Source organism: Hypoxylon fragiforme (genome assembly GCF_022984875.1).
Source record: "Hypoxylon fragiforme strain CBS 206.31 chromosome Unknown GGS25scaffold_6, whole genome shotgun sequence".
NCBI lineage: Eukaryota > Fungi > Ascomycota > Sordariomycetes > Xylariales > Hypoxylaceae > Hypoxylon > Hypoxylon fragiforme.
The window spans coordinates 656,559-683,154 of record NW_026054761.1 but is presented as its reverse complement, the minus strand read 5'-3'; the positions used below and the strand labels follow the sequence as shown (position 1 = coordinate 683,154).

General features: G+C 47.4%; 7 protein-coding genes across 7 annotated transcripts; 1 reads left to right on the top strand and 6 right to left on the bottom strand.

Annotated features, from left to right (window-relative positions):
• Nucleotides 1-192: 192 nt before the first annotated feature.
• GGS25DRAFT_494017 (uncharacterized protein) lies at nucleotides 193-2,864 on the top strand. The gene is made up of 2 exons (XM_049261315.1): nucleotides 193-951; nucleotides 1,017-2,864. Exons 1-2 carry the CDS (start codon nucleotides 937-939, stop codon nucleotides 2,442-2,444), a joined length of 1,443 nt encoding a protein of 480 aa, XP_049115392.1. The 5' UTR covers nucleotides 193-936; the 3' UTR covers nucleotides 2,445-2,864.
• A 248-nt stretch (nucleotides 2,865-3,112) lies between these two features.
• On the bottom strand, nucleotides 3,113-6,868 carry GGS25DRAFT_494014 (Coatomer, beta). The gene is made up of 5 exons (XM_049261314.1): nucleotides 6,484-6,868; nucleotides 6,114-6,198; nucleotides 5,167-6,051; nucleotides 4,532-5,111; nucleotides 3,113-4,474 (listed from the first exon to the last, which is right to left on the bottom strand). Exons 1-5 carry the CDS (start codon nucleotides 6,499-6,501, stop codon nucleotides 3,490-3,492), a joined length of 2,553 nt encoding a protein of 850 aa, XP_049115391.1. The 5' UTR covers nucleotides 6,502-6,868; the 3' UTR covers nucleotides 3,113-3,489.
• Nucleotides 6,869-7,109: 241 nt separating this feature from the next.
• On the bottom strand, nucleotides 7,110-9,035 carry GGS25DRAFT_494013 (mannitol dehydrogenase domain-containing protein). Its single transcript, XM_049261313.1, has one exon. The coding sequence runs from the start codon at nucleotides 8,640-8,642 to the stop codon at nucleotides 7,443-7,445; it is 1,200 nt and encodes a 399-aa protein (XP_049115390.1). The 5' UTR covers nucleotides 8,643-9,035; the 3' UTR covers nucleotides 7,110-7,442.
• Nucleotides 9,036-14,556: 5,521 nt separating this feature from the next.
• On the bottom strand, nucleotides 14,557-17,137 carry GGS25DRAFT_494000 (glucose-6-phosphate isomerase). Its single transcript, XM_049261312.1, has 4 exons — nucleotides 17,015-17,137; nucleotides 16,240-16,798; nucleotides 15,632-16,165; nucleotides 14,557-15,557 (listed from the first exon to the last, which is right to left on the bottom strand). Exons 2-4 carry the CDS (start codon nucleotides 16,737-16,739, stop codon nucleotides 14,930-14,932), a joined length of 1,662 nt encoding a protein of 553 aa, XP_049115389.1. The 5' UTR covers nucleotides 16,740-16,798; nucleotides 17,015-17,137; the 3' UTR covers nucleotides 14,557-14,929.
• Nucleotides 17,138-17,774: 637 nt separating this feature from the next.
• On the bottom strand, nucleotides 17,775-19,953 carry GGS25DRAFT_514624 (Pkinase-domain-containing protein; the record flags this gene model as incomplete). The annotated part of the gene is made up of 4 exons (XM_049263008.1): nucleotides 17,775-17,981; nucleotides 18,038-19,593; nucleotides 19,650-19,784; nucleotides 19,932-19,953. 4 exons carry the CDS (start codon nucleotides 19,951-19,953, stop codon nucleotides 17,775-17,777), a joined length of 1,920 nt encoding a protein of 639 aa, XP_049115388.1.
• A 1,748-nt stretch (nucleotides 19,954-21,701) lies between these two features.
• Nucleotides 21,702-24,245, bottom strand: GGS25DRAFT_493996 (putative aminotransferase family protein). Its single transcript, XM_049261311.1, has 3 exons — nucleotides 23,082-24,245; nucleotides 22,938-22,973; nucleotides 21,702-22,819 (listed from the first exon to the last, which is right to left on the bottom strand). Exons 1-3 carry the CDS (start codon nucleotides 23,929-23,931, stop codon nucleotides 22,407-22,409), a joined length of 1,299 nt encoding a protein of 432 aa, XP_049115387.1. The 5' UTR covers nucleotides 23,932-24,245; the 3' UTR covers nucleotides 21,702-22,406.
• A 92-nt stretch (nucleotides 24,246-24,337) lies between these two features.
• GGS25DRAFT_493991 (U-box-domain-containing protein) lies at nucleotides 24,338-26,452 on the bottom strand. Its single transcript, XM_049261310.1, has 3 exons — nucleotides 25,670-26,452; nucleotides 25,024-25,576; nucleotides 24,338-24,934 (listed from the first exon to the last, which is right to left on the bottom strand). The coding sequence occupies exons 1-3, from the start codon at nucleotides 25,768-25,770 to the stop codon at nucleotides 24,761-24,763; spliced, it is 828 nt and encodes a 275-aa protein (XP_049115386.1). The 5' UTR covers nucleotides 25,771-26,452; the 3' UTR covers nucleotides 24,338-24,760.
• Nucleotides 26,453-26,596: the final 144 nt, after the last annotated feature.

Sequence of the window (26,596 nt, the reverse complement as noted above, 5' to 3'; positions counted from 1 at the left end):
TGCAGGTGATATAACTTCATATAAGATGTAGAGGAACACCTAAACTACCTATGGCAGGTACTACATATGTAGGTATTGTATTGTACCTAACTTTGAAATTAAGGTTAGGTGGTAGGTACCCTAGGTATGGATACTAACCTTACATATGTAGGTAACTATGTGGATAATTCCATTATCTACCTACTTCGTAGACCCGCTTTCACCTTTGATCTTGGTTCAAATGTTTCCGTGGTGTGGTGCACAACTTACAAGTTAAGTTACAACTCACAACTCGCAACCCTCAATTCGTACTCCATTCTTAGACCTTGAACGCTTCAACGATATTTGAAGCTTGTGGGTTTCAACGGACTACTAGGTGCTTACAACTTACCTTCGTAGGTTAAATTTGAACGTTTAATGTTCGTGACCTCAAGTACGGTACCTAGTAGTATGATCCCGATCTTGTTTCCGCTGCGTCATTCTCACCACTGATTCAATACTCAATACTCAATACTCAATATTCAACACCCCAAACCCAGAAGAACCAAGACCCAAATTCCAAATTGACTTCCTTCAGGCGTCTTTGTCTCTGGAACATTCACACTACCTACTCCGATTCTACTACCTGCCTACTACAAATCACCTACTACATACAGGAATTCTGAGGTAGTAGTAGGAGCAGCAGCAGTAGTAGTAATAGGCACACGAGGAATAGATCCATCAATTCAATTCGAAGATATTCTCCGAATCCGCAATCTTCCTCATCACTCCACTGACCTACCCCCACCATCTCACCCATCCCCCACCATATCTCATCTCCCATCATCATCTTCATTATCCCATTTCCATTGCCAATCACCGCCAAATTACCTCGATATACTTCACAGGGCTGCCGATTTGTACAGCACGTCAAGGTTATGATCAAAAATACCAGAATATTCTGTGATTGTATCACCCATGTCGTTCGACATGGTAAGACCTCCCCTCCTGGCAATTGCTGTCACACTTGAGCATCCTTTACTGACCTACCCCCGCAGAGTATCGCCTGGGAATGCCGTGATCAGGCTGATCAGGCCGAGATCTATTATAATCATCCTTTGCGCACCAAGGTCCGTCATCTCGAGGATGAAAACCTGCTCTTGAAGCGCCTACTGCGTGAGAACGGCCTATCGTGGCAACCCCGTTCGAAGTTCTCTCAGGCGCCTAACCGCGTTACCCGTTCTTCTAGCAAAACTAATTACAAACCCCTTCCACACATTCCTGTTGAGATCCAACTTCGAATATTGTCTTTCGCCCTCACTTCTCCGCAGCCTATCATAGATCCGCTCTGCAAAGTCAAGGGTGAACATTTGATGCCGCATGAGAAACCCAAGACCAACCAGCTTGCCATCCACTTCTTGGCGACCTGCAAGGCATACCATGCCGAGGGCACCAAATTTCTTTGGTCCAACAACTCCTTCATCTTCACATCGCCCGAAGCAGTTCGCCACTTCGCCGAGGTTGATTTTATTTACAGAGAGCATATGAAGGAAGTCACTTTTCGCGTTATCGCCAAGTTCTACGATGACGAAGCCCGAACTCACAAGATTAGTCGTCACCACCACCCTGATCTAAAGAAGGCCATCACCTTGCCTATTAACAAACGACCCAAGGAGAATACTCTAGCTCGTTGTGGATTCCGAACTTACGGCTGGTATCAGCTTGTTGACTTCTTGGGTGCCCTCTTGCCACCTTTTGACCCTTCTCACGCTCAACGTCACGATGGTCCGAATACATCCAATGCGTTTCTATTACCACCACCACCGAAACTACTCCCAGCTCTGGAGAAAATTCGGATAGACTTTGTCAATTTTGGCGATAACTTGTTCAACAACCCACCACCTCAACTGCACGAGCTTGCCTCTCATTATTTTGGGTGCACCCTAAACGAAGTGGTACTTACCGGTCTACCTGGTGACGAAACCGGCCTCCGAGTCAGCAGCGAGCTCGCTGGGTTGTTGAAAAATGAAGGCCTCCTCATCGATCACGCACCCATCATGGTAGCCCTCAAGAATGGCATGCGCTCGCTCAAGTGCGATGCAGTGGAGTGCCACTACTCTGTCAAAGTGGTCCGAGCGATGAAAGACATTGTCGGTCATCACCCTCACGACGACGTCCACGCCCCTTGGTTCGGCGTTGACTTTCCTCCGGCGCCCCCGGACGAGGGTGAGCCACCGTACTCGTATTTCCACTCATGCCGAACCATGTGGAAAAAGATCCCAATCCACCTCGATAAGCCCACTGATCGCAAGTGGGTGTTATTTGACCGAATGACTGGTTTGCCATGGGACGACATCGAGGAGGAGGCCACCATGTTCGATTTCTTCGGCGACGACGAAGAAGAGACGGTCTGCGACAACTGCGGCGAGATCCACCCTGGTGCGATCCCTCCCGTGGATATGATGGATCTTTACGACGAGTTTTAGGTACACTAGCTAGGTACACATTGAAGGGGGGGGGGAAGCTCCCTGAATTTTTCTTTTCTTTTCTGACGATTACGAATTGTAATTACATGCATATGATACCAGGTTTGCTTTTGCTTTTTGCTTTTGCTTTCGGTAGATTTGGAAGGGCGGGAGGGGGGCACAAATAATCAAACAACAAAGGAGGTGGATAGGTAACTATATGTGATACTATCCCATTGATGTAAATAACAACGACCGGCCAGGAAGATCGTACTGTGTAGATCAGAGCCTTGGGGCTCTAACTACCTAGGTACACTAATACTTGTGGCCATGCAAATAACCTTGGCTTTTCTAGCCGTGGCTAGGCTAGCTGGGACACCAGCTAGCTTGCTATACGACGACTGCAAATAGGCACCGCACCGTAATAAAAATAAACTCGTGTCATATAAGTCGTTCGTCAAGCATACCTAGGTATAGTATATGTGCTAACCTAGCCTAGTAGGATGGATCAAAATTGATCTTCTTCCATAAGTAGGTAGTAAGTAAGCAACTACTAGGTACAGTACACTCACTACAAGAGTGTTTCTTGCGGCATAGCTTAATTAGTATATATACTAGGTTAGGTAACATAACGTGAAGAGTTATTTACATAGCTAGCAGAACTCCTGCTCATGATTCTTACCACTCATCCAGCCTTATATACCTAGGTAGGTATGTAGCAGTAGGTACAGTAGGTAGATGACAGAACAGGCGCAACACATGGAGATTTAACTAACCCTACTTATGTACATACTTACTACTGATCAGCTACAGTATGTAGGCTAGGTGAATTAAATTCGTGATATAGAAAAGAAAAAAAATAACTTTTAGGTATTTTATCCGCAGCCTCATCATAATTCTTAATTACTAGGTAGGCTACTACCTATGTCTGGAATCTGCCCGTTTTTTCTACTACCTAGCCCGACGGAGGCATTGGTTTTGCTTGCATTTGATGATCATTCGTAGAAAAAAAGCCCCTTTATTTTATCATCATCGTCCCTCGTGTCGAGGTGAGTGAACCTATACACTACTCTTCCGCCTCGGACTCATCTTCCTCCTCCTCCTCATCATCCTCCTCCTCCTCCTCCTCTTCGTCCTCCGCTTCTGCTTCCGCTTCACCATTTACATCTCCGTTGGTGATGCCGCCTTGGCTTTCTAGTCGCAGCCACTCATCCCACTCTGGGAAGAGTTCGTCGTCTTCGGTTGGAACACCAATCATCTTTGCTACACGGCCCTTTTTGTTCTTTTCTAGGCTCTCCTTCCACGCTTTCACCGTCTCCACGGTTAGACTAGGCTTGTACGTCTGTGAGAATAAGACTGCCTCGGCCAACCTGTTGGTCTTGGTTAGGACTTCCACACAGCCCGCAACATCACCTAGTAGCCACCTAGATGTGAATGCAACATTATGCGCACCGGACTCTTCCGCCTGTGCTGACAATGCTTCCAAGCCAGCTTTGTCCGACGTGCTGGAGTAAATTAAGAGTAATGAACCCAAATCCCGGGCATGGGTAAAACACTCCGTTGCAAGGGGGACATCCCATGCCGAAAGCGCCGCGTCGCCCACTGTCTTCCACTTGTGATCATTGTCAGCCTCCCGTGCGAGGCCAATGGCGATGTCAAGTTGGTTTAGTGCCAATGATAAATCGAATTTGTGCTCCGGGTCAGTGGCAACTTCCAGCGCCAATTCCTTGTGTCCTTGTCCTTCAAGGAACCTAGCTATCTTATTGAGTTGATCTGTCGGAATACTGGTGAGCAACTCGGCAGCCGTTTCCATGTCATCGCGGAGAACTAATGTTTGGTACTCTAACACGGGAAGAGAGAGAGCAAAGCTCGTGATGTTTACATCCTTGTCGGCAAGGTATATCCGAGAGTCCCTTTGAATGTAGCCAAGTACGTACATGGGCTGGTCGAAATGGGAGATGGTATAGATTTGGTCGCCGACAAGATAATTTAGTCGGTTCGTGCTGTTAGTGTAAATGAAGCAATCCCCTACCCATTGGCCTGTCCGTACGCTGTGAAAAGGGTCAGTACGAAGACGAACAATAATTACGCACAATGATGGTTCTCACCTCTCAGCAATATCAGTGATAATCTCAAACGCGGCTTCAACGCCATCCTCGTCGACTTCACCAGACTGGCTAGCTTCAATGTAGCTCTCGCGAGAAAATCTCAAGACGTAGAAGGTATCTTCGCAAGCTAGGGTCACAAGCTCGCCGCTATCCGACCAATACACCTGTTTCGGTTCAACCTCGATTCGTCTAACTAGGCCACCGGTAGCCCAATCGTAGAAAGACACGCCGCCTTGACCCTTCACACCGAGTAAGACACCGCCCGTCAAGCCATCAGCCTGGAAAGGAATGTCTAAGCCGCCTGTCTTTTCGACAAAGTTCTTGTAGACCTTGACAGTTGTTGCGGACTCGCGAATGGCAAAATCGTTGCTGTTATCCTTAGACGCCCACACAAAATCTAGCGCAGAACCGAATGCCTTGTTGCGCCACGCCAACGCTGTGTATATAATGTACTCTCCATCACCACAGACAGCAACAAATCGGCCGTTCGGGGAATGTATGAGGGTCTGGGGGTACACTTCGCATGTACCAAGCTCTTTGGTAGGGAGAGTGATGGGCTCGTTGTCCTTGATTGAAGCATCTGTCAAGACAATCAGCACCTGGCAAATAAATCTCAAAACATAAAAAATACGTACCGCCCCCCTTGATTATAGAAGAAACAACTTCGTTATGACGGGCCCAGATCAGCTTGCCAGAGCTATCCATAGATACAGCGGGCTCTTCTCGTCCTAGCTTCACTACCACCGCTCCATCGTCGAATCCAACTGCGACCCCTTGTTTGCCGCGTTGGTAGGCAATACACCAGGCACGCTCTAGACCATAGTTGAGAGACTGTTCGAAGCGGTAAGTATTGGCATGCCATATCCGAATGGTACCATCCTCGGATCCGGAAATGATAACTGGCAGCTCGGGGTGGTAACAGGCGAATGACACGTTGTTCGTGTGGCCCTCTAGGCTCGCGATGAGACTCTTGGTGGTGTAGTCCCAAACCTTAACGGTCCTATCGTCAGATGTGGTAAGAAGGTAAGGCTTGTCGGAGTGTGGGTAATAGTCGACGTGGTTTACGCCCTTGGTCTCATGCGCCTCGAGAGTGAAATTGGCGGTGGAGGAACCCAAGCTCCAGATTTTGACGGTCCTATCTAAGCATGCCGAGGCGAAGGTGTTGGTGTCTTTGGGGTTGATGGCTAGCCCCATCACGTAGTGACTGTGACCCTCAAATACTTGAACACACTTCCATCCTTTCTCCCAATCCCACAGCTTAATAGTCATGTCATCAGACGCCGTCAAGACGAAGGGCTGGGTGGGATGGACAGCTATGGCGCGAATGTAATCGGGATGCGCCTCGAATGAGGTAATCTTCTCTGAGGTATTGTAGTTATATACTCTGAGCTGGAAGTCATCTGAGCCGCAGACAATCCAATTTTTCCGGGCAACGAATCGACCAGCTCGGACGGGAACATCGGTGAGTTCGAAGGTCTTGACGATTTGTTGTGTTTCATATGACCAGATATAAACGTGACCTTGTAAAAAACTTATGTTAGGGTCTCAAGGTGGTAGCTTGAGGGGAAGAACCTGAACTTACCGCTGTATAATGTAGTCAAGATCCATGGTTCTTGAGGGTGGCAGTCGATGCCTTTAACACGCTCGCTGCGCGCGAAGAGCTGCCGCTGTGCATCCAAAGCCATGTCAGCATGTCCAACGGTCGCTAAAGAAAAGTAAATAGACACATGTACGTGTATGTATGTAAGGGATATGATTCATGCTAGTATCAAGGACATTGGTGCTGGTATTTCAAGATCGGCGATACAGAAAGGCCAGGTCTCAAAATTCCGGTGTGTAGATCTAGATCTAGAACTGGGACGGGGACGGGTACTGGGACGGGTACTGGGACTGAAGCTTGGACTGCACCGAAAGAGGAATCGGAGGTAACGGAGACCAAAAAACGTACGCACCTTCACGTCCAGCCTCATTTTACCGGCAGATCTAATACCGTGAATTGATTGAGCTCGGGAGTGCGATGGTTCGTCTGAGGTGTGGAGGGTAGGGTCGGGTAGTTGATCACAAGCCGATTGATATTATTGTGGCATGGAATTTCGGTCGATGGTGTAAATATTATTATAGAACCGTCGAATTAAAGCTTTGGTGATTGTCGTGACTATTATGTCGGTTGGTTGTTGTTCATGTATAAAATAAAATGGAATAAAAGCCCAAAAAGCGCTGGAGGTGGGATGAAGTTGTGTACCTACAAGTTGTACATAATTGAACAGTGGTCACTTCTGATTCTCTGCGCCAATCAATTCACTTATCTGATAGTTATGTGGCTCATTAATTTCAACCTTGAAGTTTCAAGTTGCCAGGTGCAATGAACTTGAACTTGAAGCTTGGTTTATCAGCCACATTCCATTAATGTGGCGTTCACAGCAATTGAATTTTGACCTTTGCATGGTGATCAAGGTTACGAAGTACTATCATTGATGGTACTGTACTAACATCAACATTGAATTATATAAGAATCAGGTATACTCCTATCACTAGGTTACTATACATATGATTACATGCAAATCACAAACAAGAATGGTTCTTAAATAATAATAAATTGATATTCTTTCAGTTAATTGAAAATATATCTTATCGAGGCATCTTCTAGGCTTGATTTCAGCAGATAGTTACCTAATCTCTTCTAAGAACGCAACGCGTATGGTAGCCTCTTTATCTTCCAGTGGCATTGATCTCATGTGGCTATCGTAAAGCGTTCTTGTTGCCTTCAGTTCTGACCCGTATCATACATGAAACGCCTCTATTCCCTGCCATTTCCCTGTGCCTGCCGAATGCTCCCATGCTGTAAAATCATCTGAAATGCAGGCCGAGAAATAAAAGCAGTCGCATAGTGGTATATAAACAATCAACCCGCTTAGTCCTGGCTGTCTGCCTGGACCTTCTGCACAATCTCGACCACCTTGGGATACAGCTTCTCTGATTTCTGTAGGCCACACACCTTAGCCACTACATCTTCAGCACTGTTCTCGGCCATGATTTTAGCGAGCTCCTTGCTTTCATCATCACCTTCCACATTTTGGAAGCGGAAAGCCATCTCTGCAGCGGCTAATAAGGCAGGTGTATCGTGGCCCATTTCGGCCAGCTCGGCAGCGGGTCCGATGAAGCGCTCCTTGCGCCCAAGCTTCCTCAGAGGAGCGCGGCCGACACGCTCGACAGCATCTGCCAAGTGAGGGTTGCTGATTCGGTCAATGATCTTCTTCTTGTATGCATCTTGCTCTTCTGTCGAGATGCCGTGCTTCTCGACAATAAGCTTGGCCGTCTCGCCGATAGCAGCCGAGACCTGGTTCTTGATGTCCTTGTCACGCATAGCATCGTCGACAGTCTGCTTCTGTCTGTTGTATCCGAAGTATGCGGCAGTGGCGTGCGAAGTGTTGACGGTAAAAAGCTTGCGCTCGATAAAGGGGAGTAGGTTGTCCACCCACTTTATGCCATCAATTGACGGCCTCTCAACATTATCGGCCGTGTTTTCGCTAGGTCGAAAGGGTGTCGCCTCCACAACCCACTCGTAGAACTTCTCCAAGGTGACATCCAAGCCGGCGTTGGGGTCTTGTGCGGGAACGATTCGGTCAATGGCAGAATTGGCATATGCAGCACGCTCGTGGTGGTCCTCAAGGCGATGTTCGGGAGTGTTCTTGGGATCCTTGATATAGCCGGCCAGGGTATCTGTGGCACCGATCATGTTCTCGCAGGCAATGATAGCCAGAGGCTTGGCGTCATTCGAACGCTTGTCAATACCCTTCGCGATGACTGGGGCGATGAACTTGAGAATGTTGGGGCCAACGGAGCAGGTGACGACATCAGCAGATGCAATCTCATCGACTAGTTCGGCCTCGTTGTATTTAGAGTTGATGGCACGGTAGTTGGTTATCGTCTTCGTGACCGTGCCTTCGACGCCACGTTCAATGACATGGTAAACGGGAGTAGAGTTTAATGAGTCGACGAGCTTGTCTACAACGTCGGCGAAGATGACCTCGTAGCCGGATTCATGCAAGAAGCAGGCAACGAAGCCCCGGCCAATGTTGCCGGATCCGAAGTGAACAGCCTTCTTAGCCATCGTTGCGTTTGTAGATGGTAATGAGTATATAGTATTGTAAAAGGGGGATGGAGATGAGGTAGTGTGTATTTATTGTGTTTTTATTGTATCTCAATGAAGTGAGAATAGAGTCGTATTAATGAGTTGTTTTGTAGGTTGAAAAGGAGTTGTGTGAAAATAAAACAAAGAAATGAAAAGAAGAGGGAGAGGCGATGTTCTTATGTATTACGCAAAGAGGTTGGCAATCGCGATGAAGGCTGCAACTGGAAACCACGAGGTCCACGAACCCCGGACGATTCGCAATTGGACCGGAAAGTGGAGGGGTACAATTAAGAGAAACGGAAGGAACCTGGAATGATTCGTTACTAGGGTCTAGGCGTGAGTGTGCTTGGCACTGCTTGCAACAACTTTAAGTGCCTACCTACCCTAGGTAGGTAAGTACATAGGTAATAAGCAGGGTCCACCGTTTCATTAATGGGTGCTGCGTATGTAACTTTGAACTACCTAACCTAGGGTACTACAATACTCCGTACCGAACACAGCCGGTAATCCCCAGTAATTGCCGCCCCTCTTCAACATATCGGCCCTACGGTGCTCAGTGCTTTCCTTAACGCTAACTACCTACATGTAGCATACATGTAGCACATGCACATATGTATATATCGCATACCTTTTTTCCTATATAGTTACACGTGTAAGTATATCGAATCGTATAAGATGCCCTATTAATCGAATACCGCCAGGTATCTATCTGTTGGGCATAACTGTAGCTATTGTCCATATGTTGAACTTGTGGCTCTGTTGTTAATATCACGCAAGCAAAGTAAAAGGAGAGAAAAAGCCCCCTGTGTGTATGTAATGTAGTTCAACAAAACAAGTATTTCCTCCCGAATTGGTTGCATGCCCTTAAATGGGGTTACTGGGTAGTATATACCTATCTAATTCGCTGTATCACAGCTGAGAGGGTGTCAAAAGCTCGTGAATATTCATGCCATGGAAAATTTTATATCTCGCAATATCAGATTAAGGAAGGGACTTTCCCTTCCCAACGCTATCGTATGATCAATTCGGCTGTCGTTTGATTACTCAGATGCTTACCGCTCACCATTAGCATTGACTTCCAAATATACACAATGCCATATGCCTATCTCCCGAATCATTCCCGCTAAGCTAGTGTTGTCTGTTCTACGTTGGGCAAGACTACCTAGGTAGGCACTTATTAGTCAACCTCTACGGTTAGAGTACTTACCATAATAGCAGTAGGTCCTCAGGAGACCACGATAAGAGTGCTAGTAGAGTCCATGGAATATCCTACCATAAGCACTATCACTGGTGAGTGATCGCGATTAATCTTATATTGAACATGAATGGAAGTCAAAGACACATAGATATCGACAAGAAAGATGGGTACTGTGCAAATAACACTGCAGCCAGAATCCGGGGAAGCCCAGATACTTAGGGTAGGTTTTTCCTATTCTTCCCTAGGGTTCTCCCCACTGAGTATGTAGTTTTAGATCTACATGTGTTAGTTGATATCTGTTGAGCCCTTGGCGTACGACTGCCTATGTACATATAACCGTATATAGCCCCTGATACATGAACTAGTTTCCTGTAGCTTCATCATGTGCAATTGCCACCAATGAGAGAGTCGCTGGCACGAATGGCTAAAGGGGGCAGTACCAGCTGTGATTTGGTATGAACACCTGGACCGTATACTAAGGATGTAGTGTACATATGTAGCTTCTTGACCAGTTATCGTCGTTATCGTCATATTACTGATGCTCCACTCGCACGTCCTTTAAATGCACATGTGTAGTTTAACAGGCTAGCAGCCCAGACGAAAAAGTCAGTTATGGATTAAGGCATATCAGAGCATTTATTGTATCGAGACTAAACAAGAGACATGCCTAATCCTTCCTGCCATATGAGTAGGTAGGTCTAAAATAACATCTCTTACATCTCTATGACTTCATGGCGTATTAGGTGTGAGCCCAATGGAAAAATATGTGTATGGGTCACATCATGATGGAATACACCTGATAACTAGGTACAGTACGATGGATGTAGGGTAGGAACAGTATTAATGTAAAGCCGACAGTTTGTAACGGGAAAAATGTAGGTATCAGAGACTACCTAGTTACCCTTGCACTACCCTTGTAAGTAGGCCCCTAGGATAGTTTAACCGGGCAAACCAGACATGTCATTGAATTATAGCCACATTGAGCCAATCAGGTGTGTCCGTTCTGAGCCTTGCAGCACTCCCTTGGTGGCCAAACACCCCTCTTAATCCTAGTCGGTGACATCATCGGGCGTCACTAACTCACCATTCAGGGGTGTTGAAAAGCACTCAATTACATACCTACCCAGGTAACCTACATAGGTACATGTCCCAGTCTCCCAGACCCTAGCCGCGATCATTGCGCTTTTCTCAAGTACACCATGTCACCATCGTGAACTTGAACCCCATTTCTTCTACTGTTTCTTCCACTATCTATGCACCAAACTATGAGGGGTCTTTAGTGTTACCGTCACAATCGATCGATCCCTTGGATCATTTTGTCCTATAATTACGTACTACCCTAATTATTCTCTTCACGATACTCAGTCCCATTGCTTCATATCTCCTGACTTCATTGCCTCTGTGGCGGGGTATGTATGGTCTTACATAGTAGAACATGAAGGAACTCGGGTGCCACGAACAAGAGAAAGTCTTTGACACATTCATCAAAACTTCGTCCATCAGACTCCATCTAACAAGAAATTACCGTATTAGTTCGACATGTAGTTAACTGGCCAATCATTCACACTCACCTAGGTTAGTTTACTCACTCAAACAGCAACCACCTCGACAGGGTTTGACATGTCGATCACATCATCCAATGGCGGGTGGACCTGGTTTTATCTTAAGGATCCGTCGTAGGACTGAAGGTTCCGTCCTAGTTTCAACTCTCACTTCAGTTGAGTCACCACTTTAATCGAGCCAGTCCATGTTCAGCCTTACGGTTCTCATTCAAGCGAGGCTATAATAATGTCGATATGACCGAAAATGACATTCACACTCGGATTCAAGCGACCTCATGTCCACAGAGGGCCAAGCTGGCGGGTCTAACTAGATTTATCTCTTGTATTGTACAATCAATGTCCCCGGATCGAGCTGGTGTTCCACCATGTAAACACTTCCAGCTCTCGAGGTCTATTGGACAATCCTTTCAACAAGTATACCGAATATAGAATACCTCGTTCACGACGTCCACAGTTAGCCTTCCTGTATATTTCCTTATCGCACATTGTGACAACTCATCGTCAGGCGACTTAACCGTTTAAGAAAGCGCCTCCACCTCCTTGCATATCTCGAAGTCCATGGTCGGCTGTAGACGCTCAGCAGGCAAAGTCAAAAGATCCACTAATATGACAATTGATATATACATTACATTTCATACGCACATGTATGTATAAGGAGGTGGCTTGAAGACTCCATTCTCAAAGATAAGACCTATAATTTTGTGGCCCATGGTTGGGCCAGACAGGCTGGTGGAATTTCAGCACTGAGCAAACGCTATACGTACGTGTAGAACAGTACACGTGCGTGTTCTCTCGCAACTTTCACCGCCGTCGAACGCTGATCAACCCTAACCATGGCCCACAACTACCGGGAAGGAACACTATTATACCACAGATAACACACAACGTTTCCATTTAAATGTTCACGTTCATGCTATTTCGAAGCTTCGAGACCTTTCCGCTTGCATTCCAATCTCGATCGTGAGTTTTCTTTTCTCTTATCCAATAATTCTTTCTTCCCAAGTTCCGGTATTAGCGGGCCGATTATGTAGCGGCAGGACAGGAATTGTTTTTTCCCCTGACTGACTGAGGCCGCCCGCCTGCCCCCCTCCAATAGTTCCTATCTATCTCGCTATATCATGCCCCGACGCTCTGGCTACAGAACAGGCAAGTAAATTGAATACTTGTAGCCAGTAGTTTCGAACTCCGCCGAAAGGACCGATGGAAGGGACCTTTGTTTCAGGGCAATGCATCGAACTTGTTATTTTCCAAGATTTGCTTCCAGTTTTCAAAACAAAGCGTTTGACTCAAGTTTCCATAGACAAGCACTATTTCTCGGGAAGGAATCTGACTACCTACCAAGGTATCTTCGATTCCTTTCTTCTTCCCGGACATGGGAACACGGTCGTCGGCGCCCATCTCCCGGCTTTGACTGGCCCCACAGTGGAGCCGGTTTGTCCCGATTTATTTTCAATTTACCGTCTCCAGATCCTAGGCGACAGATCTCGCCAAGTCACGATAGCCGTCAATCCAAGGGGGCACAAGTGATCCCCCATGGATAGTTCGAGGGACCCCCGATCAATGGGTTCGTTCTTTTCTTCTTTTTTCCCTCAATTCTTTTTCTGTCTGTTCTTGTTATTGTTATTTTCACAACATACCTAGGTTAGGTAGGTAACTAAGTGTCGTTTTTGTATGTCAAGTTATCCTCTTTGTCAACTGCGTAGATGTCATTGATGGTCAGGAAGCCGCGGAGTTGACGATTTCATCGCTATAGCTGCCAAGGCCCTGGTTTTATATTCGACCGATGCGTCTTGTCCTTCCATTTTTTTTCCCCAACTTTGACATTTCTGGCTTTGAACTGAATACTTTATCGTGTTCTGTTTTGCGATTTCCATCGGCGTCGATTATCATTGATTGTAATGTCACAACCTCGAACAAGATGGAACAACCTTTGAATCAAGTTATGGTCCTTAAATTCCTCCCACTACCCTAACTATCTTAACAACGAAGTGCAATGGCCAAGATAAACGCAGCAGCACGCAAAGGAGGAAATCCCCAACACTACCGTCATCCGATGGCAGACGATCTTAAAAAGCTATACTGTGTCATCGAATACCTAGCGAGGACATGCCGAGTCGAGTTCCTGGACTAATACTGCACCCTACTTTGTCACCACACATGTACATACGTGTACGACCACGGCCGGATTGATGTGTCAGTGCCACTACAGGGCATAAGTAGGTAATATCATATCTGCCAGCGCATTCTGCCTCATTACACGCGGTATCATGGCATCTGCGGACTTTTTGCTCTGGCGTCTTTTGCCCAGGGGACAGTTATTTTTTGGCCCCGTAGAGTAGGTATGTAGATGTGCGAGAAGGAGAAATTCTATAAAAATATATCTAGGTACCTAACTAGATAATCGCTGTGAAATGTTCGGAGCAACCTATAGTTAGGTATGTAGGTTAGACGTAACTATACGGGAGTGGTAAACCACAAAACCACAAAACCACAAATCAAAATACCTAGAGTAGGTATCTAACTTTACCTACCTACATAGGTTCAGGCTGATATTCACACAGCAATACCTATCTACCTATCTACCTACCTACCTATCTACCCATCTACCTACCTATCTATGCCCACACAGAACGAGGAGACATACTGTAGTTATCGGCAACGACACCAACTACATAAATACATGAATACATGAAGCAATTGCGAAGATGAAAATCTAGCCAAGCCAAGCCAAGCAAAGCCTCTCGTGCTTCAAGGCTAGGTTAGGTAGATAGGTAACGCAACGCCCTTCGAACCCGATGCTGCCCATAGGCAGTGGTAGGTAGGTATATGGCAAAGTTTCAAAACGCCCAACAATGTAGATTACATACATACATACATACCTACGTACATACATACATACATACATACATACATACATACACAAACCAGACCGTTAGAATACATGTACATACACTGACAGCCAGGGAGTAATATCGGGAATCGGGAATCGGGGTAGGGGAGGGAGATCCAGGATACGCGCCTAGGTATGTATCTACTATTACTGGTGGAGGTGTTTACTGATTTTACCATACATATATCACCTGGGGGGGGGGGGGGTTACATGCCTAATTAATAACTTAGTTTCACGCAGGATTGGAATTGAGTTGAGTTGTCCGATGGAGAGAGCAGACCTGTGTAGTTCGTTATAGAGAGACCCTTATGGGCTCGGCTTGGTCTTGACAAGGCTTCGGATGACGAAGCCACAACAGCATTTTGAGTATCATCCCAGGGGGATGATGCATAGGTAGTAGTATCCGATCTCATTAAGGATTCGAAGTTTTGAGTTACTGCAACTAGCAGATGCTTGAATCTGCCCTAGGTAATCTTATTACCTACCTACTCAGGTACATAATATAGTTGCAAGCATGGAGCATACCGAAAACAACGAGATAACTTTATATATCATGCCGCCTGCTGCCAACTTAGAGCTTCGAACCCCTTTTAGGGTTGCCGACGGCATTAGACCTTCAGTTTCCGGCAAACTTCTTAAAAGCACCAATTAGGCTTTCCGTGCTAGAATCATGGCCACTACCGTTCCCTGGCTCATCTAGTTCCTTGAGAATTTTCTTCGCGAGCACCTTGCCTAGTTCAACACCCCATTGGTCGAACGAGTTGATGTCCCAGATGGCTCCCTCTGTGAAGGTCAGGTGCTCATAGTAGACAATCAGAGCGCCTAGCTCAGCAGGCCCAATCACACCGCCAACTAGGATGCTAGTAGTCGGTCGATTCCCTAGGAAGACTTTGTGGGGTACAAGCTCTTCAGGGGTTCCTTCACTCTTGACCTCGTCGGCTGTTTTGCCAATCATAAGGGCTTCGGCTTGCGCAAAGTAGTTGGATGCCAGCATCTTCTGGTGTAGGTTGTTGGAGATGGGGTTATGGGACTTGGCGGCAATAATGAAATCGGTCGGTATCAGCTTGGTGCCTTGATGGACGAGCTGGAAAAATGAGTGCTGGGCGTTGGTGCAAGGCTCGCCAAACAAAATGGGGCCGGTTGTGTACTTGGCGGCCGAACCGTCCGATGTGATAGTCTTGCCATTAGATTCCATTGACAGTTGTTGGAGATAGGCCGGGAAGCGATGTAAATATTGGTCGAAGCTATAAACAGTCATGTTAGGGAATGATAAAATGACCTTGGTTTGACTTAAGGGCCTCTAGGTAAGGGTACTTACGGAGCTACTAGGTGAGTCTGGGCCGCGAAGAAGTTGCTATACCAAACGCTCAATAGACCCCCTAGGACGGGAATATTGTCCTTTAGAGGAGTCTCGCGGAAGTGCTTGTCCATTGCATGGGCACCAGACAAGAATTTGTGGAAGTTCTCGTAGCCGATGTACAGCGCAACGCTAAGACCAATGGCGCTCCAGACTGAGTATCGGCCGCCGACCCAGCTCTCGAAGCCGAACATGTTCTTGCTGTCGATACCAAACTTGGTGACCTCCTCTTCGTTGGTAGAAAGTGCCACAAAGTGCTTGGCAATCTCGCCCTTACCTCCGGTCTTCTCGAGGAACCACGACTTTGCGGTGTTTGCATTCGTAGTAGTCTCAGCAGTGGTGAAGGTCTTGGAAGCGACAAGGAAGAGGGTGGTCTCGGGATCGGAGTTCGCAAGGGCCTCTGCCATATGGGTGCCGTCGATATTGGAGACAAAGTGGAGCGTCATATCTTTGGCACCATAGTGCTTCAGGGATTCGGTGACCATGACAGGACCCCTAGTGATGTTAGCTACTTGTCTCATGTCGGAAATTTCAATTCTAGGTTATGCTGATAGAAAAGGGGCACTTGCAGATCGGATCCACCAATGCCAATGTTGATGATGGTAGTCAGTTTCTTTCCCGAGTAACCCTTCCATTCACCACTTCTAACCTGCTCGGAGAACTCTTTCATGTGTTGTAGGACAGAGTTGACGCCGCCCTTGGTCTTCATCACATCTTGTCCATCCACCTTCATTTCCCAGCCCCCTACGTTACGCAGCGCAGTGTGGTAAACAGCTCGGTGCTCAGTGAAGTTGATCTTCTCGCCAGCAAACATGGCATCACGCTTCTTTTCAAGGCCAGCTTCTTCTGCAAGCTTAACCAGAAGGTCGATGGTCTCCTGGGTGATGAGATTTTTGCTGAAATCGAATAATATGTCGGTACCAGAGGCGCCATTCTGGAAAGTCTTGCTGAACTTGCTGAAACGGGCTGGGTCCGAGGCAAAGGCTTCCTTCAAGACAAAAGTCTTCCCGACAGCCTTGTAATGGTCTTCCAAAGAGGCCCAGGTGGGCAAAGAGACCGCTTGAGGCATCTTATAAGCTTGCTGGGTATGTCACAAGGGGAGGGACAGTATCAAAGATTGGCCAATAACTGCGTCAAGCAAATTAGGTGTTAGCTTTTTTCAAGTCAGTTGAGGAGCAGAAAAGAAGAGAAGAATGCACACGCGGCTGGGAAATGGTCAAGTAACGTTGAAGTTACATAGCACTTAGACTACCCTAGGTAGGAGCTTCGCAGTAATGTATAGGTAGGCAGGCAATGGGGCAACAACGTTGAAGCTTTCGTATGTCACAAGTGCATATCACTTACTAGGGCGAGACTGATGATGATGGTATTTTCCTGCTCCTTCAAGTTGCTGTTACCGAATATAGTCCTGTTTGAAGGTTCAGTGAGTGGTATGATAGAGAGAAAGAATTATAGAGTGGGGGAGGGATGCGAGAGGGATTAACATGTTACTAACGTACCAGGTATATACATGTACTGACTCTACTAGTGAGGGCTTTACGCGGTATGTACGCTAATAGGTAAGCTGCCAGGTGCTCTGTACCTAAGGTATTGGGACTGTGCACATGGCATGTAAGGCCATCCATGCATCTACCCCGCGCTAGTGACGTGATGCTTACCTTATGTACATGCCCAAGTACTACCAATGTCTACCATTCGGCATGAAAGGACATCCAGTACTATCACGATATGCTCATTAGGTAGTTACGTCTTTCTTTTTCTAGGTGCCTAGTAGTTTTGATCTCTTCTATCTACAGAGTTGTCTCCTGTTGAGATCCCAGAAAAGTGCAAACTCGGAGCAAACTCAGAGGCATCGTCAACAATTCATGCCAAACTCCGTACGAAAGTGCTTACTAGGTTGTGGTCGCCCAGTCCAGTAATCGTATAGCTACCACAACCCCAACTACAACGGCAAGATAAAATAAATAAACAACGCACCCACAATTGTGCTCCGTTGTGACATCTTGGCCACTTTATCCCCTGACGGGAACTTCTCTTTGCTCTTGAGGGCACTTTTTGATCTCATTCTCTCTGCTCGTGAACCTCTCTGCGCATGTAGAATGATCTATCGTCGGTCTTGGATACTGCCCACGAAGGAAGGATCCTTGACGCTGCCACCAGCATCCCCGAGTCCGGCAATCGGTCGGTTGTAACTGAATCCTGCGAACTGGTTCTGCATCGTTTCTGATAATACTGGCCCCTCAACGTATGAGTCCTGGGGGGCTTCAGACGTAAATTCAGGGTCGAAGTTTGCAGTGTCTAAAGCATCCGCCTACAAAAGATATTAGTATCATGGCTGTCACTGATATGGATAAGACATAAACTTACTACACTAGGCTTGAAGGTCGGTTCGTATTTGCGCTGCAACAACTTCCGCCAATCTATGGCATGGAAGAATGGGTGCGCCTTGATCTCTGCGCTGCCTCCAGCTCCCAGCCGCTCTTCGGGGTTGCGATTGAGTAACTTCGACAAAAGGTCCTTGGCGGCTGGTGGCACAATATCCGCACTAGGGAAATGCAGAGGCTCCGACAAAATCTTGCGATACATCTCGTTAGTATTTTCGTCGTAGAAAGGAGGGAGACCAGTAAGCATTTCGTAGAGAAGAACTCCTAGAGTCCACCAGTCCACATTTTTGTTATAACCCTTGCCCATGAGGAGTTCAGGTGCTAGGTATTCAGGTGTGCCGCAGAACGTGTTCGTGCGGTCCTCGTCCTTCATATCCAGCTTGCAAAGTCCGAAGTCGCAAAGCGCGATGTGGCCCTGGTAGTCGAGGAGAATGTTCTCGGGTTTTAGATCTCGATAGATAACGTTGAAGCCGTGTAAGCATTCGAGCGCACAGAGGAGCTCGGCAGTATAGAATCTCGCCCGGTTGACATCGAATCGTGTCTCCTTTTGGAGATGGTGGAACAGCTCTCCACCGTTGACAAAAGCCAACACGAAGTAGAGCTTTTCGGGGGACTGGAAGGTGAACTTGAGAGGTACAATGAAAGGATTGTTAATCTGCGCCAATACAGACCTCTCGGCTAGAGTGTGAGCGACCTCGGATCGAGAAATGATATGTGCCTTGCGGATGGTCTTAAGCGCGTAAATCCGGCTCGTATCTTTCTTGCGGACTTGCATGACCTTGCCGAAACTGCCTTTGCCGACCACCTTAAGTAGCTCAAAATCCTCGATTTTCAGCTTACCCGCACGGTTCTCAACATACTCGACGCCGATCTTGAGCTTTCCAGCGCCATACTGAACATCAACCCATTCGACACCGGCGTGTCCCAGTTCGCGCTCCTTGTTTTGAAACTCGGCTACCGCCTTCTCGCGGTCCTTCTTGCTAGCCTTGGGATCTTCCACGAAAGCGTGCCTCTCCTCAAACCTAGGATTGATTCGAACCACACCTAAGAATATATCCTGACTTCGACCGGAGCCTGGCGGCGCAGTAGGGTTGCGCATGTATAAGTGTACGTTCAACTCTGTTACCCGAGACACATCAAATTTGTACTGAGTGTTGTCACCGGCCCACAAAGGGTTTTCTGGGTTGCCCGAAACCGAGTTCACGAAGACTTGGACCTTGTCGAAATCCAGCAAGGCATACGGCAGATATTTACTAGAAATCCGTCCGTGGTTGGAAGGTATGCCGGTGAATCCGCCTGCCGAAGTCTGAGGTCTGCCATTCATGTATGACCCGACCACTGATCGTGAAGAGGAACCGGGTCTGACGGAGCCAGAGCTCAGGGCGTTCCCTGTTGACATAGAACCTGTTCCATGCTGGGTGAATGCATTGCGGTGTTGTTCGGGAAGCGCAAAGTTCTGACCCTCGTGGAGAGTGATGACGAGAATACCAGGCTTCGGAGGCTTGACGATGGGCTCCTGCACCATGTGTTCCGAAGCAGCTATACAGACAATATGTGAATAGATATCCTAAAAGATGGCGAAAATAGCTACGAACCGATGGCATTATCACTTGGGGTAGGGGTAGCAGACGTGGGAATCGGGGACTTTTCATCTTTTTCTGTGATGGTCGAGGTGGAAGGATTCCTTGAGAAGGTGTTGGTGAGGGGGCCCAAGTGGGTTTCTTTTAATTCTGATGCTCGTTGTCAGTAGAGTTGCCTCTAGTGTAGAGTTGCCTGGAGAAGCAGGCCATCATTTAATGCAGATGAATGTGTGCATCATGGTAGAATTGGATGACAAAAGTGTAGGTGTGCACAATATATGGAAGTCCACGACTTACTCTTGGTGAGTTTCCAAGACATCTTGGTAGATGTCGGTGAGGTTTCAACGCAGCAAGGCCCAAGGTTAGAGATAGGATGGAGTGGTGCAAAAAGAGGAGACTACAGTATCTGAACCTAGGGATGGGTTGCTCGTCGTCGTGTTACGGAGTTCGGTTTGGGGTAAATATAGAAAGGTGATACGGGATAGAGTGCAGAGAAAATGAAGGAAGAGGAAGAGGAAGAGAAAAAGGAGAAGAGGGGAAAAAGTCAAGGAGGCGAAAAGAGAAGGGTGAAATTGAGGAAGGAGAGAAGTAATGAAGTCGATTTTGTAGGTGTGTACGAGGTTAAATGCTAGGGATGGTTGGTTGTATGTTGAAGTTGAGTTGAGTTGAGTTGAGTTGGGTTGGGTTGATCGTTTATCAATTGGAAAAAGGTCAAAGATCTGAGGTTGACCAGGTTTGGCCTCAGGTTCAAGTTCAGGTGTTCAGGTCTGGCTTAGTGTAAGGTCAAGGTCAAGGTTCATTTGATGTTCAGGTTCAAGTTCAGTTGCAAATGTTTCGGTTCATGGCCTCTGCGGACAGCGGACTACCTAGGGTATTGGGGGTGCTTGACCGCAGTAGCAGCATTCTGGAACAGTGGTCTTCAGCGTATCAAAGGTTGTATCCATTATTAGGTAACAGCAGTTTTAGCGAATCAATGAATTCCAATCAGGAGGCGGCCCCTGTATTTAATGACTTGGGTACCTAAACGATAAGATTGCACACGAATGTAGCTGTGTGTACCAGCAACATTGAAGTGGAAAGTTTCAATAAGTTACACTCAAGTGCTGACATTCAATGTTGAAGGCGGGGGAAGCAGAGTACATATGTATTGTACCCTTAGGTAGGTACATCAATTAATCCGCTTGAGCCGTGGTGGGGTTCATCAATGATTAATAATTATGTACTTAACTGCATACATAGTTACGAAGTACATAACTTACATAGTATCATTGATTACATATCATATGTGATGCATCTGCTACAGACAAATAACTATATTGAATTTTTAAGCATTACATATCGCACAATAATGATCATTATTAGTTAAGTGGCATGTATTTCCGAGACAACCATATAAATGCATATACATGCTACTATTAGTAGTACATACTTTGTACAATACAATACATTATGATACATGCCATACTACTATGTACATAGTAAGTATGTGCTAGGTCTGATAGCGGATCGTGGCGGAGCATTTCAAGGGGGCGGTTCAAACATTGCACTGAACTTCAAAGCACATTATCTGACTGACCTGTGCAGTTATAGTAATGCTAAATACATACTAGCAGTGGCCACTTGTTGTATTGTATTGTACAAAGCGAAATTAGACTAACTAATCTTCATATATACATAACTATAACTATGTAGGTAGGTTATCACTGTCATTCACTGATACGTTCGTACTACATGTAACTAGTAGTATAGCCTTCGATAACAACAATCCATATCATCTTAGCCGCCGCCAATAACCTCCGTTCGTATCTAATTTTACCAATTTATGAATTACAAGGATACCGTTTACACTAGTTCCATGCCTTTCTACCTGTACTTTTCGCCTCACATTGATGAAAGCTGAAAGTTACATGTACATACGTACTATATCAAGAGATCTTTGTAACATTGTAACTAACATCGAATCATCGATGTCTCTTACCAAAGGCGCGGGAGCTAGTCGCGACGGTGCCGTAAGTAAATCTGCACAGCTGGATTCAGCTCATAGAATAAGGGATACTACTATTATAATGAGAAGACAATTATCTCGGATATTAATATTTGGTGGCTGTTGCTTAACCATCTCACTCATCACTTACGCCAACAAAGTCTACCGATGTCTGTAGCCCTCAATCTTGGAGTTCTACATTCTTCTTAGTGATGACTCCTTTCTTCAGTTGCCTTCATGGTAACTACTGTGACAGCAGCTAGGCTATAGCCTATGCCAACTTTCCAGGCCTCGATAGCCCAACCACACGGATGAGTACTCACATCAAGTCAGCACTATTGCCATTTCGTTGGTTTCCCAACTTTGGAGCTGTGATATATCACTATTTTCGCCTGTATAAGCTATGCTCGTTTTCAAGACGCAGGCTCTCGATATATCGTTGGGAAAAGCCCAGCCGTCTTAAGCTCCCCAATAATCGGCGGGGGTCTCTTCTAGATCTATCTATCGTATGACGGGAAGAGTTTGAGATTGGCCAGGGACAATCCAAAGACTCTGTGCTCCCCCCTTCGACTGATGAAATATTCTTTACTTGATCTTTTCGTTTTGTAAGCGATAACTATAGAATTGCTTTTTGTACAAAACCTTCCAAGACACATTCAGGGGGTTACCAGAGTTAAATACCTATTATTGTGTAGGTACCTAGGAACTCATGCCATGTCCTACAGACAGATCTAGTTGCAAAGCATCTCCTAGGGATCATATATCTGCATTCCCTCATCCCAGCCCAACTAGGCAGCCTCAAGAAACTCCCCCTTCTGCGCCCTCACACACAGATCCCTCAGCACCTCCGCCCCCCTCTCAAAGTCCTCCACCTCCACATAAATCATGCCACTGATACGCCACCACCACGCGCCCCTGTACAGTATCGTCTGGAAGTACATCCCGCTCTCTCGATACCCCGTCGCCTTCAACCAGCCCGTCACCTTTCCCGCGTTTTCCGGCTCTATCTTACCGGCGCCGACCTCAAGCGGCAGCCGCACGTTAGCGAAGCAGCAGTCGCGCAGGCACGACCCGGCGACGTCCATGACCTCCGTGCCGAGGATCTTGGCGGCCGCGGCGCCGCTGGCTTGCGCTACGCTGTAGCAGTAGGCTTTGATGGCGGCGTCGCCGCCGCAGACGTTGGTGCGGAAGTCGAGGGCGGCTGGGGGTGGGGGGGTTGGTGGGCTTGTTAGCTAGTGTACTACCTAGGTATGTCAAGGGCCCTTGAGGGCGGTTGGAGGGGAGAGAGGAGGAGAGGATATAAATGGATAGGTACTTGCCTTCAACGCAAAGCCAGTTTGTCGTATCGTTCGTGCCTGTGCAAGTTAAGACATATCAGCACAACTACCCCATCTTGCCTGGATAGGGGGTCTTCGAAAAAAAAAAAAAGAAAAAAAAACCCCCCGGAAAACGTAGGCACTCACCAGTGAAATCAAACATCTCCGCCCACTCCCCCCCGCTCTTCCCCCCCTTCGGCGCAAAGTAAAAGCTCGTCGGCAGCGTCGAGCGAACCAAGCCCTGGCGCCCCCTGGCCACGTAGAACGCCGCGCAGCCCCTTGGCACAAAGAGCCACTTGTGCAGGTTCGTGAGGAAGAAGTCCGGCCTGAGCGCCGCCAGGTCGATGTCGACGTGTCCGACGCCGTGCGCGCCGTCGACGAGCACCAGCGCGCCCTCCGCCTGCAGCGCCGGCACCAGCCGCTCGAACGGCACGCGAACCCCCGGCAGGCTGACGACCGTGTCCACGATCGCGAGGCGCACCCGCCGCCGCCTGGGCCGCGTCTCCGCGTTGATCGCGCGCGCGGCGCCCACCATCGCCTCTACCAGGTCGTCGTCGGGGATCGGCCACGCGAGCTTGACGACGTGGATGCTGACGCCGTACTTCTCCTCGAGCCACAGGAGGCCGCTGCGCAGGGCATCGTACACGACCTCGTAGCACAGGACCGCGTCTCCGGCTTGCCAGTCGATGTTCTTGAGCACGGTGTCGGAGGCCGTGGTGGCGTTGGGGACGAAGACGAGGTCGTCGACGTCGGGGCAGTTGAGGGCGTTGGCGGCGAGGGCGCGCTGGGCGGCGAGGCGCCCGTGCAGCTCGAGCGCGATGAAGGGGTCCGCGGCGCCCTCGGCCTCGGCGCGGAGGGCCTCGTGGGCGCGGCGGACGGGCACCGGGGCCACGCCGTAGGAGCCGTGGTTCAGTGGCGTGTAGTGCGGGGCAAAGGCGAAATGCGCTTTGCGCATGGCCGCGCCGAAGGGGACCGAGGGGGTGCCGTGGGCAGTCATTTTTTTTATTATTTTTCCACCGCCTTTGTTTATCCGAACCTATGTGTTAGAAGATAGGAACACCGAAGCTGGCTTGGACTTAGACTTGGGTTGAATAGGATGTTGGTAGTACGAAGTACAGGTATATAGAACTTGAACAAGCTTGCATACCTCTAGGCTACAGAGTAACCTACCTACCGAGGTACCTAGTACCCTACATAGGACGTGCAACCACATGTGGGTGTGGACCTGCGCCCTTTAGCCTTTAGCATGCATCGGCTTTGTATCGGACAGCGAGGATGACTCCAAATATGAGTCAAATATGAGATAGATCGTGGATTGTACCTAATAACCATCAGAGGTGCTATGTATCAGAATCATACCTAGCTATCCTGTAAATGCCTTCAAGTTCTAGAGGCAACCTTACTAATCTCGAATATGGTAACATAAATCGCTAACAAAAAATAGCTTCACTGTTGTATTTCATAGGTTGGTACCAAGGTAGGTATTTGATATTATAAGATCATACGATCTATTAATAGTGGTGATCGTGTTTGCAATACAAAGAGCATCATCATTTCTCGTCAAGATTCTTTTAAAAGACTATTCCGATTCCCCTTTGGGTTCTCTCGCGCCGTGTCTTGTTAAACCAGTCTCCTGTACGCGCCCGAAAACGCCGTTCCATGCAAAGCCGGCGCTAACATCATACTTTCGCATCCTTGGAATGCCATCCCTTATTATTAATTTTGCCCGCGTCACTGGAATCACGGGGAAACTCATGATCATGATGTATGACCGGCTTGAGGGCTCTCACACACTCTGGTCGATACTGTGAAGCATTTCCCCTGGCTCACCAGTCTACGGCCCAACCGTTTTCATCGAGAAATTCCTTACAAGCCTCCCGAAGTTGTAGATTCGGCCGCAGGTCGCTGATATATAGTGGTTCCCGTGTTATAGGGTCGGTGGGCGATCTCCGGAGATGTTCTACAATAGATGCTCTCTCGTAGGACTTGCCAGTCTTCGTCTGTTGGCCTAGTTAGTCACTCCCTCTTCTGTTATATTCGACTCCAAGACCTAGTCGCTCATGGAACAGACGGGCAGGAAATGACTTACAACTACGGGATCAACCATGATGCAGAAACTAATGTCATCAATGGCCCAGTCTGGAACTTGCCGCTTCTTTTCTGAGGCTTCCCTAGACTTCTCAAACATCGTGCGCATCATCGTGATCTTGTGATCCCACTCCTGGGCTATTTCTTTTCGGTCGGATTCACTCTCGCACGAAGTGACCATGTCATCTCGTTCGCGTTCCATGAGTTCGATGGCTTCTTTCTCAAGCTCCTGTCCTTCGCGAGCCCTTTTCTTCTCCATATCGTCCCAGCGGTCTTTCTTGCAGCGTAAGACTTGGGCAGTGACAGGCGCTAACGATTTGTCGTTGGTCTCGACGCATAGGCGATGGGCCTGCAAGGCGCTCTCGAGGGCAGCGTCGTAGTCGTGTATAGCGAGCTGGCACTGTGAGAGGATAAAGTAAGCCTTAAGGTGGTTGCCCCCGGTTAACTTGATGCACGTGTTGCAGTCCGAGATAGCCGAGTCGTACAGCTCGAGTCGGATTCTTGCCATGGCGCGGTTAGTGTATAGGGATGGGTTGGCGTCGTCTGCTATAATGCTGTTGAATAAAGTCAAGGGAGCTATCAGTATGCACGGCTCATTATCGTTTCTCGTTTATGCCTTAGGTACGTATGAATTCTCAAATACGTACGCTTTCGAGTAGAGGCTCTCGGCGCCTAAATAGTTGCCAGACGAGAAATGTTGATTCCCATCCTCCTTTAGCTTCTTGGACTTCTCTACATCCTTCGCCATGGTTTCTGTTAGTCTTTGGCAACAAAACTCGGTCGAGTAGGTCCTAGGTAGGTCCTAGGTGTGTAGATTTCCTTGGTTTCACTACCTCTATATGCGATAAGGTGGTTGACGCCTTGGGCAGCGTGGCGCAATGTAGGGTGATGTAGAAGAATAGGGTGTATGTATGTCGTACGTGACAGAACTCGAAGAGTCGAAGCGAGGACTTCTTTGTCGGCAAAGCAGAGGACTACAAAGGAAGGGGTTTACCAATCCACGTAGTACTAGAGGGGATTACTATAGATGCTTCAAGCTCATTGGATTGAATACGTAGGTCGATAGGTAGTGTACTACCTTAGGTAGGGTCGGTAGTTAGTGTGCTAGGTTAGGTGCCAGGTAGGAACGCTTGTCTATCAGGCTGTCGGTATTGCTGGAATATGTACGGTAGATAAATGAATACTATGAAGGCATGTATGACATTGTATGTATGTAGGTATTGACAGATGGTAGTAGGAGTATGTCAAGTATTGCAATTGGTCACAGAATTAAGAATTAATAGGGTCATGTAGTCTGGGATGGGCATCATTGTAAATGATATAAGAGTCTTACCCTTACGGATCGAATGGATGTCTTGCTTTCTGGTCTGAATTGTTCATTTGTTCATTCATTTGTTCATTTGTCAGGCGAAGCTTCGAGAATATCGCGTCGCTAACATTGAACCACTAAATAAGAATCCAGGTAACTACCTAACCTAGTAACTACATCCATGGATACTATGTAACTGTACCCACTATGTTTTAGTTGTATTTTTTAGTTGTATTTGCATCTCCATGTAAGTACATGTACTGGT

Excerpts from the sequence above, each read along its gene's own strand:
- GGS25DRAFT_494014 (XM_049261314.1), bottom strand. Across the intron at positions 6,052-6,113 it reads CTTGACTACATTATACAGCG|GTCACGTTTATATCTGGTCA; the intron begins GTAAGTTCAGGT and ends GTTTTTTACAAG. Across the intron at positions 5,112-5,166 it reads TTCTATAATCAAGGGGGGCG|ATGCTTCAATCAAGGACAAC; the intron begins GTACGTATTTTT and ends TTGTCTTGACAG.
- GGS25DRAFT_494013 (XM_049261313.1), bottom strand. The coding sequence starts at position 8,642 with ATGGCTAAGAAGGCTGTTCACTTCGGATCCGGCAACATTGGCCGGGGC.
- GGS25DRAFT_494000 (XM_049261312.1), bottom strand. The coding sequence starts at position 16,739 with ATGCCTCAAGCGGTCTCTTTGCCCACCTGGGCCTCTTTGGAAGACCAT. Across the intron at positions 16,166-16,239 it reads GGCATTGGTGGATCCGATCT|GGGTCCTGTCATGGTCACCG; the intron begins GCAAGTGCCCCT and ends TAACATCACTAG. Across the intron at positions 15,558-15,631 it reads CAGACTCACCTAGTAGCTCC|CTTCGACCAATATTTACATC; the intron begins GTAAGTACCCTT and ends GACTGTTTATAG.
- GGS25DRAFT_493996 (XM_049261311.1), bottom strand. The coding sequence starts at position 23,931 with ATGACTGCCCACGGCACCCCCTCGGTCCCCTTCGGCGCGGCCATGCGC. Across the intron at positions 22,974-23,081 it reads GGAGATGTTTGATTTCACTG|GCACGAACGATACGACAAAC; the intron begins GTGAGTGCCTAC and ends TAACTTGCACAG. Across the intron at positions 22,820-22,937 it reads AAACTGGCTTTGCGTTGAAG|CCGCCCTCGACTTCCGCACC; the intron begins GCAAGTACCTAT and ends CCCCACCCCCAG.
- GGS25DRAFT_493991 (XM_049261310.1), bottom strand. The coding sequence starts at position 25,770 with ATGGCGAAGGATGTAGAGAAGTCCAAGAAGCTAAAGGAGGATGGGAAT. Across the intron at positions 25,577-25,669 it reads GAGAGCCTCTACTCGAAAGC|CATTATAGCAGACGACGCCA; the intron begins GTACGTATTTGA and ends TTTATTCAACAG. Across the intron at positions 24,935-25,023 it reads TCATGGTTGATCCCGTAGTT|ACGAAGACTGGCAAGTCCTA; the intron begins GTAAGTCATTTC and ends CTAGGCCAACAG.